This window comes from Bos grunniens, chromosome 21, assembly GCF_055505025.1.
Source record: "Bos grunniens cultivar Pamir isolate PY7600 chromosome 21, Bosgru_T2T1.0, whole genome shotgun sequence".
In the NCBI taxonomy this organism is placed as follows: Eukaryota; Metazoa; Chordata; class Mammalia; order Artiodactyla; family Bovidae; genus Bos; species Bos grunniens.
Window position 1 is genome coordinate 9,354,669 of NC_141185.1, and position 15,362 is coordinate 9,370,030.

The following is a 15,362-nucleotide window of genomic DNA, read 5'->3' on the forward strand; positions in this document are numbered from 1 at the left end:
TGGGCCTTTAAAGTACTCCAGGGACATCCCTGGCAGTCTAGGAGCTAAGACGCTGTGTACCAAGGCAGGGGGTGCCGGTTGGATCCCTGGTCAGAGAACTAAGATCCCGCTTGCCGTGTAGCAAGGCCAAAGAAAGAAAGGGCTCAATACTAATTCACTGAATCAAATTCAGGTATAAATAGAGATCAGTGGTGAGGACCTGAACCAATGCAATTAGCCAGGAGAATGGAAAGGAGACATTCTTTAGAGAGCTATTCAAGAGATGAGTTGAGGCCTCCCTTCCCTCAGCTGGGGTAAGCTTCTCGGTCTTTCCGGGGAAGCTAAGACCGCGTTAGAGTGAGACCGTCGTTTCCCCCTGCGCTAGCACCGTGCCTGGCACCTGGGCCGAGCGCTCGCCCTCACCACGGCCTCGGTCTTGGAGCCCATCAGCGTCTACTCGGCCCTCATCCTGCATGAGGATGAGGTGATGGCTGCAGAGGATAACAATGCCCTCATTAAAGCAGTCAGTGTAAATGTTGAGCCTTCTGGCCAGGCTTGTTCACAAAGGCTTCGGCCAATGTCAGCATCCGGAGCTTCATCTGCAATGATGGGGGCGGGGAGCGGCAGGGATGGCAGGGGGCGGGGCTGGTAGACCTGCCCCAGCAGGGGGTCCTGTCCCCCCACCCCCACCACTGTTGCCCCAGCTGAGGAGCAGAAAGCAGAAGCAAAGAAGAATCTGAAGAGTCTGATGATAACATGGGCCTTGGTCTTTTTGACTAAGTCTCTTTGGTAATACATCCAATAAAAAGCTGAGCTCTTAAAAATTAGAGAGAGCTGGGTTGAGGATCTCATGACCAAGAGGATATGAGATGCAGTGGTGCCAGCAAGGACGTCACCAGCCATCCGGCTCTACAAGGATGAGGTCATGAGCTATTGCGCTTGCCGACCTCCAACACCCCTGAACGGAAATCAGCGGGGAGGTCAGGAAGGAGGCATCTCGTGCTCAGGGAAAAACCAACAGAACAGGCCTTCAGAGAGATAAGTATTTTCAGGAGAAATTTTTATGACCCCATTATCTTGCATGTTCTAATACCTAGAAAAGCACCGAAATCAGTAATGGAGACATCTGCTCCTCCTGACTAGCAGCGACATTTTACTGAGATGTGTTAATTGCACATACTTAATTGCATGTGTTTAATTGCACTTACTCCCCCTTCACTCAAATCACATACATACTGCTTTGACTGTGTGGATCACAACAAACTGGAAAATGTTTCAAGAGATGAGAATACCAGACCACCTGACCTGCCTCCTGAGAAACGTGTGCAGGTCAAGAAGCAACAGTTGGAGCCAGACATGGAAAAACAGACTGGTTCAAAATTGGGAAAGGAGTACGTCAAGGCTGTATATTGTCAGCCCTGCTTATTTCACTTACATGCGGAGTTAAATAAGCCACCTTAATGCCACCTACATCTTTGGAGCAGGTCCTCAGAGCTCTCTGTGTGTTTCTCAGGTTATAGTCGTCAGTAAACCCCAAATAAAACTGAACTCACAGCTCTCACACTCTGAGTAGTATTTTTTTTTTTCCAGTTAATAGTAGGGAGGCAGAAGCCCACAGCAATACCAGGCTCACAGCTGTGATGGGGGCAAGTGCATGATGAATGGTATAAAGGACACTTGGTTGTCTACAAACATCCATTCCCTCTTCCTCTTTCCCAACAGATCCCGATTTTTGTTAAACTACTCCCCTTCTCAGCCTGTGGGAAATTAACTTCATCCTCTAACTTCAAGTAAGGGCCTTACTGATTCCAGATAAGAGACTGGTTCAGGAACAGGCAAGTGACTCAACTGCAGACAGTGAGTGTGGGGTACTGCTGGAAAGTTCACCCTCCTTTCTATAAGAACTTCTGAAAGTTTTCTTCATCAGGGTGTGGCTGTGTAGGTGTGCAGAACCCTGGAATGCTGCAGCCTTGCTGCCAACCTGAGGAATGAAGTCACCCTCAGAGAAAGACAGAGCCAAGGAAAGGGCTGGAAAAGGGCTACCATCCCTGGATCACACCAGGCCTGAAGCAGGTTCTTCCTTGAGACCACCAGCCACATAAGATAATGAATGTCCTTACTGAATAAGCCAGTTTACATCACCCCTTTCCCCACTATGACTCGCAACCCCAAATAGTCCAAAGAGATACAGACAGTGAGGCCCCTAACACAAAGCAGGGCAGAGTGGTTTTGTAGAGGAGTGTGAGAGACTTCGTTTTGGATATGATGATGTAAAAGTGCTGCCGGACATCTGGGGAGAGGCTACAAAGCAGTTGGATGTGTGCTCAGTCAGCAGGGCTGGGAAAGGATCAGAAAGGCATTGTCTTGAAGCTGAAGCTACAGGACTGGATAAGAGTTAGGAAGAATGCCTGTTAGGAGAGGGGAGGGAGCTCTGGAAAAAAACATTTAAAGAGAAGGAGCGGATGCACGTGGGCAGTCAGCCAGGTGCTGCTGCAGGGAAGTGGGGAAGAGAGACCATGGCCAGGATACGTCCTGTGAAGGGGTGCGGGCTGGAGAGTGCAGGAGTGAGGCCTGTGAGGGTGCTGAGCCCTCTCCCAAGCCCAGTGGTGGCAGGGCCAGGGGCAGAGAAGAGGCAGGAGGTGTGTGTGTGTGTGTTTCCCAGTGGGAAGATGTCAGCATATGTGGAGTAGAAAGAAAGAAGTGGCAAGTGAAGACACAGAAGAGGGCTTCCCTGGTGGTCCAGGGCTTCAGACTCTGCTTTGCAATGCAAGGGACACCGGTCAGATCCCTGGGCAGGAAGAGCCCACATGCCTCGGGGCAACACAGTCTGTGCATCATGGCTACCGAGCCAGCACTCTAGAGCCCAAGAGTCGCAACTACTCAGCCTGCACACCCAGAGCCTGTGCTCTGCGACAAGAGAAGCCACTGCAAGGAGAAGCCTGAGCAACTAGAGAGTAGGCCCCCACTCGCTGCAACTGGAGAAAGCCTGTGCTCAGCAAGGAAGACTCACTACGGCCAAAAATAAAACAAATCAACCTTTTAAAAAAAGAAAGAGCCAGAGAGGGTGAAAAGGGGTTAAGTGGTGAAGTTCCCAAAGTTGGTGGGAGGGGATGCATTCATTCAGTTATGAGTACTTATTAAGGGCCAGTGCTGTCTGTCACCATTCACGGATACACATGAGAATAAATGGGGTGCTATGTCCACATTCAAGGAACAGATAGTCATAGTCAGAGTCAGTGTAATCCACAATAGACACATAATAACAATGGGGTGTAAAAAGTGTAAAAGGATCTAGACGGGCAAAGAGCTCAGAATCTATACTAGGAGTGGGGAATCATGAAGGGCTTCCTGGAAGAGACAACATTCTGTGTTAAAGCATGAAGGATATATAGGGAGGGAAGTGGGAAGCCTATTCCAGGGCTCAGAATGTGCAAAGCTGTCCCTTAGGATCTGGAGAATGGCAGGCAGGGTGATGGGAGAGGTTAGCCTGGGAGGGCTGCCCTCCCTGGAGGTACTTAAATGTCTCAGGATGAGGGTTGTATAGACTCTGTTTTTTAAAGGCAGCACTACTTCTCAATAAGACAGCAATGTAATGGTATGTTGCTCTCCAGTGGCTTATTACCAAAGGAGGTGTCTTTCACAAATAACACCCTTCATGGTCCAGAGTCATGTTAGGGTGAGGCAGGGCAGAATGCATTTTAAACACAGGATAGAGAATTTTATGAGTCTGAAAGTTCAAATGAGATCCACACCTTCTAACCTTCTAAGAATATCTCATTTATATCATTTAAGTTTTTTGCTGCTTTTTCCTGGAGGGGATGGGGGGAAGGGGGTGCTCCCTGCACCTTGCCAGCCCAGGAATGGAAGCTGTGCCTCCCTCAGAGGAAGCTCAGAGCTTCCTGGACCACCAGGAAGTCCCTGTAGGCAAACCTTTGAAGTGGAGAGATGAGAGGTGTTCGTCTCCGTCACAGGGAGACCTGCTCCCTCCACCTTTCCCAGGGTCTCACGTTGGCAGGAGAGACGAGATGAGAAGCAAACACATCGGCAGGGCATTTGAGCAGAGGGTGGTGCTTTCCTTTGTCCCCTCTTAGCAGCCCCCCTGGACTTACACAGTAGGTCTCCACAGCAAACTCGGGTCGGGGGATGTCCAGCTTGGAAACTGTGCCCACGATCTGGAACGTGCCTTCCTTCAGTTTGGCCATGGAGGCTTCTGGCATCGCTGATTTATTTTCATCGTCCTCTTCCTCCTCCTCTGTAATTTCTTCAAGTGAAGCCCCGACAACACAGTTAGAAAGAAACTGCAACAAAGAGAAATTTCCTGAACACTAAGAACAGCTCAGAATGGAACCAGTATGAATGATGATTCTAAAAGCTGACCTTTATTGAAGGCTTGATAGTGCTTCCACTTGCGCAAAGCCAGAGCTTTTGACACTGGTATCTCACTGAAACTGCTTTAATTCCCACAAGAATACAGTGAAACGGGTACTATATTATGAGTCCCCATTTTATAGGCAGGGAACTCAGGCTCAGAGAGCTTTAAGAGCTCATTAATGACATATTTAAAAATTTTTTAAAATTTATTTGACTGGGTTAGGATCTTCAGTTGCAGCATGCAGGATCTAGTTCCCTGACCAGGGATAAACTCCAGGGAACCTGCATTGGGAGCACGGAGTCTTAACCACTGGATCACCAGGAAAGTCCCTCATTAAGGATATTATCCTGCACTAGCAAAAGGCGGAGCTGGGCTAAATTCACCATGATGATTTTGTCTAACAGAAATGTAGACACGTGATGGGATCTGCTTAGGGAACTCAAATTTGCTAGTAGCCACATTAATAAAAATAAAAAGAAACAGGTGAATGTAGGTAATGCTTAAATTTTAAAAGAATTTAAGTATGTTTTAACTCAAGGTATCCAAGTTATTATCAGTTTAACATACCAATATAAACATTACTGAGATATTATATATTCTGTATTTCCCACAGGAAGTATTTGAGATTTGATGTGTATTTTACTCTTACAGCACAGATCCATTTAGACTAGACACGTGTAAACATCCAACAACCGCATGTGGCCAGTGGCTATGAATAATGAAAGAGAAGGAGGTTGGCAAAGTTTCTTTTCTTGTGTTTATAAAAGCTATCTTTGTGAGTGGTTTATGCAATGTTCATGAGTTTCATATATAAATAGAACTAATTTTAATTTATAGATTAAACATATAATTCTTAGATTAAACATATGTAAATAATCATGATGATATTACTTCTTGGGAGTAAAAACATTACAAAACCAAATAAACAAAAAGTCCTTCCCCACTTATTTTGATTAAAAAAAACAAAAACAGTCCAAGTTAGTAGGCAAGATGTCAGGTTCAATCTCTTATTGGAACATATTTTTCCCAAATATGACATATATACTTTTGTTTACCTCTCAAACATGCAACTTCAATTTTATTATCCCATTTCACAGACGAGGAGACTGAGGCCCAGCAGTAAGCAATTTGCCCAAGATTGCATGGGGAAGGAGGGGGTATGCCAGATCTTCTGATACGATATTCTAAGTTGCACGGTTGCCACATGGCCCCTTTCCAGACTGGAGAAGGGGCTGGGGTGCATGGTCCAACTGAGGTCAGGAGACATGGTTTCCACGCCTTTTTTTTTTTTTTTTTAATGCTTTATATTTCTACTCCCATGTTGCTTAGTGCAGACAATGCAATTACTTGTAATTTGAGAAATTCAAGTCCTGCTTTGTTTAGGAATAACCAGAAAATTCTGTTATTGATCAGCTTTTGAAAAAATCTCTACAAACTAAAAGTTTTATTATAAAAATATGCTGTTGTAAAAAATAATCAGTGATCAAAATGGGGTAAAGTAAAAGGTTAAATTCTCTTCCCTCCCTCCCTCCTAATTTCAATCATGTCACCTCTATTTTTAAGTACTCCAGTGGCTATCATTGTATTTAGAACATAAACTAAATTCCTGACAAAAGCCCCACAAGTTGTCAGTCTTTATGCTTGACTTTGCTTCACTGGGGCTTCCCTGGTGGCTCAGCTGATAAAGAATCTGCCTGCAATGTGGGAGACCTGGGTTCAATCCCTGGGTTGGGAAGATCCCCTGGAGAAGGGAAAGGCTACCCACTCCAGTATTCTGGCCTGGAGAATTCCGTGGACTGTATAGTCCATGGGGTCGCAAAGAGTCGGACACGACAGTGACTTTCACTTGCTTCATTGAGCTTCCCTGAGACTCAGTGGGTAAAGGATCTGCCTGCAATGCAGGAGACACAGGAGACCCTGGTTTGATCCCTGGGATGGGAAGATCCCCTGGAGGAGGAAATGGCAACCCACTCTAGTATTCTTGCCTGAAAAATCCCAAGGACAGAGGAGCCTGACAGGTGTAGGCCAAAGGGTCACAGAAGAGTTGGACGTGACTAAGCACACACACTTTGTGAATTCACACAGCAAATACTGATGAAGTGCTGGCTTTGTGTGAAGCACTGCTTAGTTGCGGGGCAGGGCCACCTTCTGACTTTCCTCCATAAAATATATTATTAATAAAAATGAAACTTTATGACTGTATTTTTATAAAGACACACAATCTTTGTTGCTAAATTTTAAATTTGCTTCCTTCCAATTTTTTTTTTTTTTTTGCTTCCTTCCAAATTTAAGAGAAATTAAAACATTTTTATGGGCCCCAAAGTCCCATGGGTCCTGGACACGGTGACTGCTGTCCCCTGGGGCCCCTGATTCACTGCACCCTCGCCACTTTGACCTCTGCAACCTTTGCTGTGCCCTGTGGGAGCTAGTTCCTCGGGCTGGACCTTCATTCTGTACATGTCAGATTAAATGTCACCTCTCAAGAGTGCCCTTCATGCAACTCTATTTAAAGCAGCCACCCTCTCCTCCCCAAGTCTACAATTTCTATTCTCTTTCCTGCAGAGTACTTAGTAGGGATTGAAATATCTTGTTTATGTTAAAAATTATTTATTGTCTATTTCCTTCCAGAGAGGAAGGAGCCTCAAGGGCAAAAACTTTGTTGGGTCTTATTAACTGTGAATGCCATTTAGTAGGATGTAATGAATAAATGCAGATGACACCACTCTTGTGGCAGAAAGTGAAAAGGAACTCAAAAGCCTCTTGATGAAAGTGAAAGTGGAGAGTGAAAAAGTTGGCTTAAAGTTCAACATTCAGAAAACGAAGATCATGGCATCCGGTCCCATCACTTCATGGGAAATAGATGGGGAAACAGTGGAAACAGTGTCAGACTTTATTTTTTTGGGCTCCAAAATCACTGCAGATGGTGACTGCAGCCATGAAATTAAAAGACACTTACTCCTTGGAAGGAAAGTTATGACCAACCTAGATAGCACATTCAAAAGCAGAGACCTTACTTTGCAAACAAAGTTCTGTCTAGTCAAGGCTATGGTTTCTCCTGTGGTCATGTATGGATGTGAGAGTTGGACTGTGAAGAAAGCTGAGCGCTGAAGAATTGATGATTTTGAATTGTGGTGTTGGAGAAGACTCTTGAGAGTCCCTTGGACTGCAAGGAGATCTAACCAGTCCATTCTGAAGGAGATCAGCCCTGGGATTTCTTTGGAAGATCAGATCAGATCAGTCGCTCAGTCGTGTCTGACTCTTTGCGACCCCATAAATCGCAGCATGCCAGGCTTCCCTGTCCATCACCAACTTCCAGAGTTCACTGAGACTCACGTCCATCGAGTCAGTGATGCCATCCAGCCATCTCATCCTCTGTCGTCCCCTTCTCCTCCTGCCCCCAATGCCTCCCAGCATCAGAGTCTTTTCCAATGAGTCAGCTCATCGCATGAGGTGGCCAAAGTACTGGAGTTTCAGCTTTAGCATCATTCCTTCCAAAGGAAGGGCTGATCTCCTTCAGAATGGACTGGTGTCACCGTCTGCAGTGATTTTGGAGCCCCAAAAAATAAAGTCTGACACTGTTTCCCCATCTATTTCCCATGAAGTGATGGGACCGGATGCCATGATCTTCGTTTTCTGAATGTTGAGCTTTAAGCCAACTTTTTCACTCTCCTCTTTCACTTTCATCAAGAGGCTTTTGAGTTCCTCCTCACTTTTGCCATAACGGTGGTGTCATCTGCATATCTGAGGTTATTGATATTTCTCCCGGCAATCTTGATTCCAGCTTGTGTTTCTTCCAGTCCAGGGTTTCTCATGATGTACTCTGCATATAAGTTAAATAAACAGGGTGACAATATGCAGCCTTGACGTACTCCTTTTCCTATTTGGAACCAGTCTGTTGTTCCATGTCCAGTTCTAACTGTTGCTTCCTGATCTGTATACAGATTTCTCAAGAGGCAGATCAGGTGGTCTGGTATTCCCATCTCTTTCAGAATTTTCCACAGTTTATTGTGATCCACACAGTCAAAGGCTTTGGCATAGTCAATAAAGCAGAAATAGATGTTTTTCTGGAACTCTCTTGCTTTTTCGATGATCCAGTGGATGTTGGCAATTTGATCTCTGGTTCCTCTGCCTTTTCGAAAACCAGCTTGAACATCAGGAAGTTCACAGTTCACATATTGCTGAAGCCTGGCTTGCAGAATTTTGAGCAGTACTTCACTGGCGTGTGAGATGAGTGCAATTGTGCAGTAGTTTGAGCATTCTTTGGCATTGTGTAAAAGTGCAGCACTTTTACAGCATCATCTTTCAGGATTTGGAATAGCTCAACTGGAATTCCATCACCTCCACTAGCTTTGTTCGTAGTGATGCTTTCTAAGGCCCACTTGACTTCACATTCCAGGATATCTGCTTCTAGGTCAGTGGTCACACCATCGTGATTATCTGGGTCGTGAAGATCTTTTTTGTACAGTTCTTCTGTGTATTCTTTCCATCTCTTCTTAATATCTTCTGCTTCTGTTAGGTCCATACCATTTCTGTCCTTTATCGAGCCCATCTTTGCATGAAATGTTCCTTTGGTATCTCTGATTTTCTTGAAGAGATCCCTAGTCTTTCCCATTCTGTTGTTTGCCTCTATTTCTTTGCATTGATCGCTGAGGAAGGCTTTCTTATCTCTCCTTGCTATTCTTTGAAACTCTGCATTCAGATGTTTATATCTTTCCTTTTCTCCTTTGCTTTTCGCTTCTCTTCTTTTCACAGCTATTTGTAAGGCCTCCCTAGACAGCCATTTTGCTTTTTTGCATTTCTTTTCCATGGGGATGGTCTTGATCCCTGTCTCCTGTACAATGTCATGAACCTCATTCCATAGCTCATCAGGCACTCTATCTATCAGATCTAGGCCCTTAAATCTATTTCTCACTTCCACTGTCTAATCATAAGGGATTTGATTTAGGTCATACCTGAACGGTCTACTGGTTTTCCCTACTTTCTTCAATTTAAGTCTGAATTTGGCAATAAGGAGTTCATGGTCTGAGCCACAGTCCGCTCCTGGTTTTGTTTTTGCTGACTGTATAGAGCTTCTCCATCTTTGGCTGCAAATAATATAATCAATCTGATTTCGGTGTTGACCATCTGGTGATGTCCATGTATAGAGTCCTCTCCTGTGTTGTTGGAAGAGGGTGTTTGTTATGACCAGTGCTTTTTCTTGGCAAAACTCTATTAGTCTTTGCCCTGCTTCATTCCGTATTCCAAGGCCAAATTTGCCTGTTACTCCAGGTGTTTCTTGACTTCCTACTTTTGCATTCCAGTCCCCTATAATGAAAAGGACATCTTTTTTGGGTGTTCTAAAAGGTCTTGTAGGTCTTCATAGAACCGTTCAACTTCAGCTTCTTCAGCATTACTGGTTGGGGCATAGACTTGGATTACTGTGATATGGAATGGTTTGCCTTGGAAACGAACAGAGATCATTGTGTCATTTTTGAGATTGCATCCAAGTACTGCATTTTGGACTCTTTTGTTGACCATGATGGCTACTCCATTTCTTCTGAGGGATTCCTGCCCGCAGTAGTAGATATAATGGTCATCTGAGTTAAATTCACCCATTCCTGTCCATTTCAGTTCGCTGATTCCTAGAATGTCAACATTCACTCTTGCCATCTCTTGTTTGACCACTTCCAATTTGCCTTGATTCATGGACCTGACATTCCAGGTTCCTGTGCAATATTGCTCTTTACAGCATCGGACCTTGCTTCTATCACCAGTCACATCCACAGCTGGGTATTGTTTTTGCTTTGTCTCCATCCCTTCATTCTTTCTGGAGTTATTTCTCCACTGATCTCCAGTAGCATATTGGGCACCTACTGACCTGGGGAGTTTCTCTTTCAGTATCCTATCATTTTGCCTTTTCATACTGTTCATGGGGTTCTCAAGGCAAGAATACCGAAGTGGTTTGCCATTCCCTTCTCCAGTGGGCCACATTCTGTCAGATCTCTCCAGCATGACCGGCCCATCTTGGGTTGCCCCACGGGCATGGCTTAGTTTCATTGAGTTAGACAAGGCTGTGGTCCTAGTGTGATTAGATTGACTAGTTTTCTGTGAGTATGGTTTCAGTGTGTTTGCCCTCTGATGCCCTCTTGCAACACCTACTGTCTTACTTGGGTTTCTCTTACCTTGGGCATGGGGTATCTCTTCACGGCTGCTCCAGCAAAGCCCAGCCATCCCACGCTGAAGGTCAGGAAGGGTGGCGGTGAGGAGATACCCCTTGTTCTTTGGAAGGAATGATGCTAAAGCTGAAACTCCAGTACTTTGGCCACCTCATGCAAAGAGTTGACTCATTGGAAAAGACTCTGATGCTGGGAGGGATTGGGGGCAGGAGGAGAAGGGGACGACAGAGGATGAGATGGCTGGATGGCATCACTGACTCGATGGACGTGAGTCTCAGTGAACTCCGGGAGTTGGTGATGGACAGGGAGGCCTGGCATACTGCGATTCATGGGGTCGCAAAGAGTCAGACACGGCTGAGCAACTCAACTGAACTGCACTGAATGAATAAATGAATCCCATCCACCAGAGGTGATAATAGTTAAATGTCCTGTGTATCCTTTGAGACATTTTCTGTATGTAGATTATCTATCTATCTATCTATCTTCTTTGGGCTTTCTAGGTAGCACAGTGGTAAAGATTGTGCCTGCCAATTGCTGGAGACCAGGGTCTGATCCCTGAATTGGGAAGATCTGCTACAATAGGAAATGGCAACCCACACCAGTATTCTTGCCTGGGAAATTCCATGGACAAAGGAGGCTGGCGGGCCCCAGTCCATGGAGAGCTGGCCACAACTGAGCACACACACACACACACACACACACACACACACACACTCATATACACATCTTCTCTATATTTGTATCTTTTTGAAAGATACAAATAATTTCATACTACCGGCTTCTCTGGTGGCTCAGTGGTAAAGCATCCGCCTGCCAATGCAGGAGAGGTAGGTCCCATCCCTGGACTGGGAAGACTCCCTGTAGAAGGAAATGGCAACCCACTCCAGTATTCTTGCGAGGGAAATCCCATGGACAGAGGAGCCTGGCGGGCTATACAGTCCATGGGGTCGCAAAAAAACTGGACACGACTTATCAACTGAACAACAAACACAACCCCTATCTTTTTGACGTTTTGTTACTGCATTTGGTTTTGAACTTTATCCGTCACTTTCCTGCTTGAGACTCCTCAGCGGGAGTGGAAAGAGAACCTGGTTAGAAGCCGGAGATCTGAGCCCCCAGCTCGCTAAGTAGTCTTGGGCAAGCCCCCAATTCCTTCTGAGCTTCAGTTTCCGCCCCTAAACAAGGGAGAAACCCGGACTGGACCGGCTGTCTCCAAAACCCTGGTCTTCCAGGTCGGGCGCTGGTCTAGCCTGGAGGCGGACTGGGGAGCCGGGGCACTGCCTGTGTCCCGGACGATGGAGGGTCCCTTAGGGGAGACCCTGAAAAAGTCCGCGGCTAAGGTGCAACCGGGTTTGAGGGCCTGGAGCCAGGACTGGGGGAGCTGGGGGCTGGGGTTCAGCTTTGACCCACCGCCGCTTACCTTCCCGATGTTTCTGCTGCTGTATGAGTCCAGCAGGTTTATAAACACCCTCTGGATCCGGATAGCTTTCTCCGCAGGGGCAGCACTTTCCTCTTCTTCAGCCATGGTGGGAGCCGCGCTGGTTGCTAAGAAGAAAGCGTCCCTTTGGTTGCCAAGGAGGTGGGTGGGGCCGCGGCCCTAGAACCTCGGAGCCCAGGCGGCCCTTCCGGGGCGGGGCCTAGGGCGCGGGGCGGGGCCTCCGCTTTCCCGCGCCCCGAGTTTTACCCCGCTAGGGCGCAGGGCTGTCCCGCCGTGTCCCCTCCCGAGAGCTTGCAGCTGGGGCCCCATTCTGCTCTGCTTCTTGCCGGTGCCGTCGGGCTGTGCGTGCCCTCTGTTCCCTTTCCACTCTTTCATTCGAAAACTCCAGAAACACGTCCCAGTGACCCCCAGACCCGGAGCACTAAAGATATTGATGAATCAGAGGAGAAGGTAAAAAGTCCGTAGCCTAGGCCTTCCCCGAAATGTTGAAGTGAATTAACATGCCCTTTGTAGGATGGTCTGATCCGGAGGGTTTGACTTAATCCTCTACTGCAAAGGAGGGCTGTTGCCATGGAGTTTCAGGGTCAGGACCCAGGATCCACAGCGAGTGTGGTCCCCACTGCTCTTGCCAGTGGTGGTAGTCCACTGGGCTTTAGAGGTTTAGCAGTTCCGGGGCTGCAGTGGGGGTAGCTGGAGGCCATTTGTGCTGGGATTCACCCTCTTTCACAAAGGGATAGAATGTAGACTGCCCTTTCCAAATCAGGTTGTACATGAGGTTGCCGCCGAATTAAAAAGATGTTAACACAGAACCACAAGGTCATGGTGGACTGAATATATAGCCTGTTATCTTAGACTAGGAGATATTTTTGTGCTTTAAATATTAACTTCTTAAATGTAAATATGTAACACATGGATTTTTTTTTTTTTTTTTTTAATGTTTCCTTGGTGGCTCAGATGGTAAAGAATCTGCCTGCTGTGCAGGAGACACGAGTTTGATCCCTGGGTTGGGAAGATCCCCTGGAGAAGGGAATGGCTACCCAGTCTTGCCTGGAGAATTCCATGGACAGAGGAGCCCGGCACAAACAGTCGGACACGACTGAGTGGCTAACACTTTACTTTCTCTTAAAAAAAAAATACTAATTGCCTCAAAAAATGGAAATGGCCAGGGAGCTGGACAGCCTGGGGATTCTGGACACTTGGGAGACTTGGCTTCGACTTCCACCTCGGCACTTATTTGTGGGAGACTGGAGCCAAACTTTTAACCTTACATGAGCTGTTAAAGTGACTATAAAACAGGGGTGAAACCACCAACCTAACAGGGCTGTCAGGATTAAATAAGATATACGTAAGCATTTTCTGAAATGTTCTCCAAAAGTGAAATTGCTTTTTTTTCTGTGATGCTAAAGCACACTTGCACAAATGGGAGCCTTTTCATTCCTTTTTTTGTCCCCTCTCCCTTTCCTTTTTATACCTTTGTCTCATTGAAACTTATTTGTTTTGATAACACTTTGAAATTCTGGAAACAATTTGGGAACAGCTTGCTCACAGCAACATTTTTTTTTCTTTTTAATTATTAAAATGAAAGTGCTGTCAATTTAAATGTAAAAATACTCTTGCAAGACCAGTACAGAACTTGGAATAAATATTGTTCATTTTTTATAAAGGCCTGTTAGATGGAATATTCTAAAATTCACTAGATGCCTCATTTCCGGATTTTCAGTTTGTCCCAAATGAAATGCTGTTAAGCAGGTAAATACTTTTATTCAACCGGTCATGCTACTATAAAATATTACTGACTTGTTTCATTCTGTTTACATTATGGTAACAGGTAAATGAGCTAGTGCCATAGTTACAAGGGGATGCCTTCCAGAGAATTGTATAGCATATTGGTAGGTTAGGAAAGGAGATACTATTGATCAATTCTATTATGCCAGTTATCTTTTACTATTATTCCTTTTAAAAAATATATTTTTAGTTTTTAAGTATAGTTGGTTTACTGTACAATCTTGTTAGTTTTAGGTGTATAGCAGTGATCCAGTTACATACATAGATTATTACAAGATACTGAGTGTAGTTCCCTGTTCCTTTCCTCTTCAAAATTAGCTTTCACACAACCACAAAGTTCCGGGGATGCTTTTATTGACATACTGTATGGGGATGATTGACGGAGTCAGAAGACCTGGGTTGTAACCTTCCTTTCCTGCTCACAGGTAGGCTGCTGAGCAAGTGCCACAATCTGTCCAAGTTTCAGTGGAACATGTCATACACAAATGAAGGGGTAGAAGGCAGAATTCTGAAGTTAAAGTGGCACATATCAGAATCTCCGTGTTTTCCTATCCTGTTCCCCTGTAACAATCGGACTGCGTATTTTGTGGTTTTTGAACACTGGGGGAGAGAACAGTGCAGCGTTGTGTCGGAAGATGCGAATGAAGGCTCAGAACTCCGGTAACTGCTGCTGAGCTGTGTGGGATGTGTAAAGATTGATTCTGGACCTGGAGGAAAGGTGGGAAGAGTTATCATGGGAAATGAGGTGTGTGCATTCTCTTCACAAACATACTGCCTCTTCAAGGATCCTGGGAGCAGGTTCAACTCAGCACAACTTGTGCTTTTGCTAGAAAGCAGAGTTCTTCAGCTGGTTTGGACACCATCGTCTGTTGCATTTCCCCTCTCTAATTAGTATACTTAAGGTAACGTAGAATATATGCAAAAGAAAGTGAAAATAACCTATCTTACCGCCTAGTGATTACTATGTTAACTGCAGAATATTTTTTATTCCATTTTTGTTATGTATACAATTATTTTCAAATATTTTTAAAAGCTTATTTTTTTCCTGTAGTATAACTTTCCCCAATTTTTAATGGCTGCATATTTTTCCATCAAGAGGATCTGACATAGCTTAACCACTTTTATAGAGACTTCTCAATTTTTCATTAGTGAAAATGACATCCTTGTTGTATATATTCTGCTGAATCATGTCCCTGTTCTAGCCTGCGAGGCTATTACCAGCATGTGATTTATAAGCTTTGTAAAGGCTCTATTACCAGTATCTTCCAGAAAGGTTTCACCAACATAGCCTCCATGAGAAGGTAACTGTGTGTCCTTCACTAAATCTTTATTGATATAATTTAAACTTGACACATTATTAAATTATTAGATAAAATGACTCAAATAGCTAAAACCTATTTTCCTTTCCTGAGTTACTGGTTTGATTGAATGTCTTTCAAGTGGCTACTGGACATTTGTATATTTTCCTGAGTTGATCATATATTATTTGCCCCTTATTCTCTTTCTTTTCTTTATTGATTTATAATAGTTACTTATCTGGAGGTTCTTTTTCTTTTGGAAGTGAAATTAAGGCTTAATTTATCTGGTTAAAGTCTTTAAAAAACCTAAATAAAATGAAGGATTTAATAACTAG

The 15,362-nt window shown here is 44.8% G+C and overlaps 1 protein-coding gene and 1 long non-coding RNA gene across 6 annotated transcripts in view; one reads left to right on the forward strand and one right to left on the reverse strand.

The window, feature by feature from the left end:
* The window catches only part of AK7 (adenylate kinase 7), a 67,612-nt gene extending 55,533 nt beyond the window's left edge, over positions 1-12,079 (reverse strand). For all 4 annotated transcript variants that reach the window (XM_086363048.1, XM_086363047.1, XM_086363051.1 and 1 more), the window contains exons 1-2: positions 11,927-12,079; positions 4,089-4,277 (exon numbers count right to left, since the gene is read on the reverse strand). Coding sequence is in view for 2 of the 4 variants with exons in the window: in XM_086363047.1 (XP_086219173.1) it covers positions 4,089-4,277; positions 11,927-12,031 (294 nt within the window). In the remaining 2 variants the exon portion in view is untranslated. The remainder of the gene's footprint in view (positions 1-4,088; positions 4,278-11,926) is intronic.
* A 45-nt stretch (positions 12,080-12,124) lies between these two features.
* On the forward strand, positions 12,125-15,361 carry LOC147349034 (uncharacterized). Of its 2 annotated transcripts, XR_015149433.1 has the most exons (3): positions 12,147-12,394; positions 12,899-13,693; positions 14,155-15,361. It is a non-coding gene; the product is annotated as an uncharacterized LOC147349034 (long non-coding RNA). The 2 variants fall into 2 exon arrangements; XR_015149432.1 differs by lacking the exon at positions 12,899-13,693 and having other exon boundaries at positions 12,125-12,394.
* The last annotated feature ends 1 nt before the right edge of the window (position 15,362 follows it).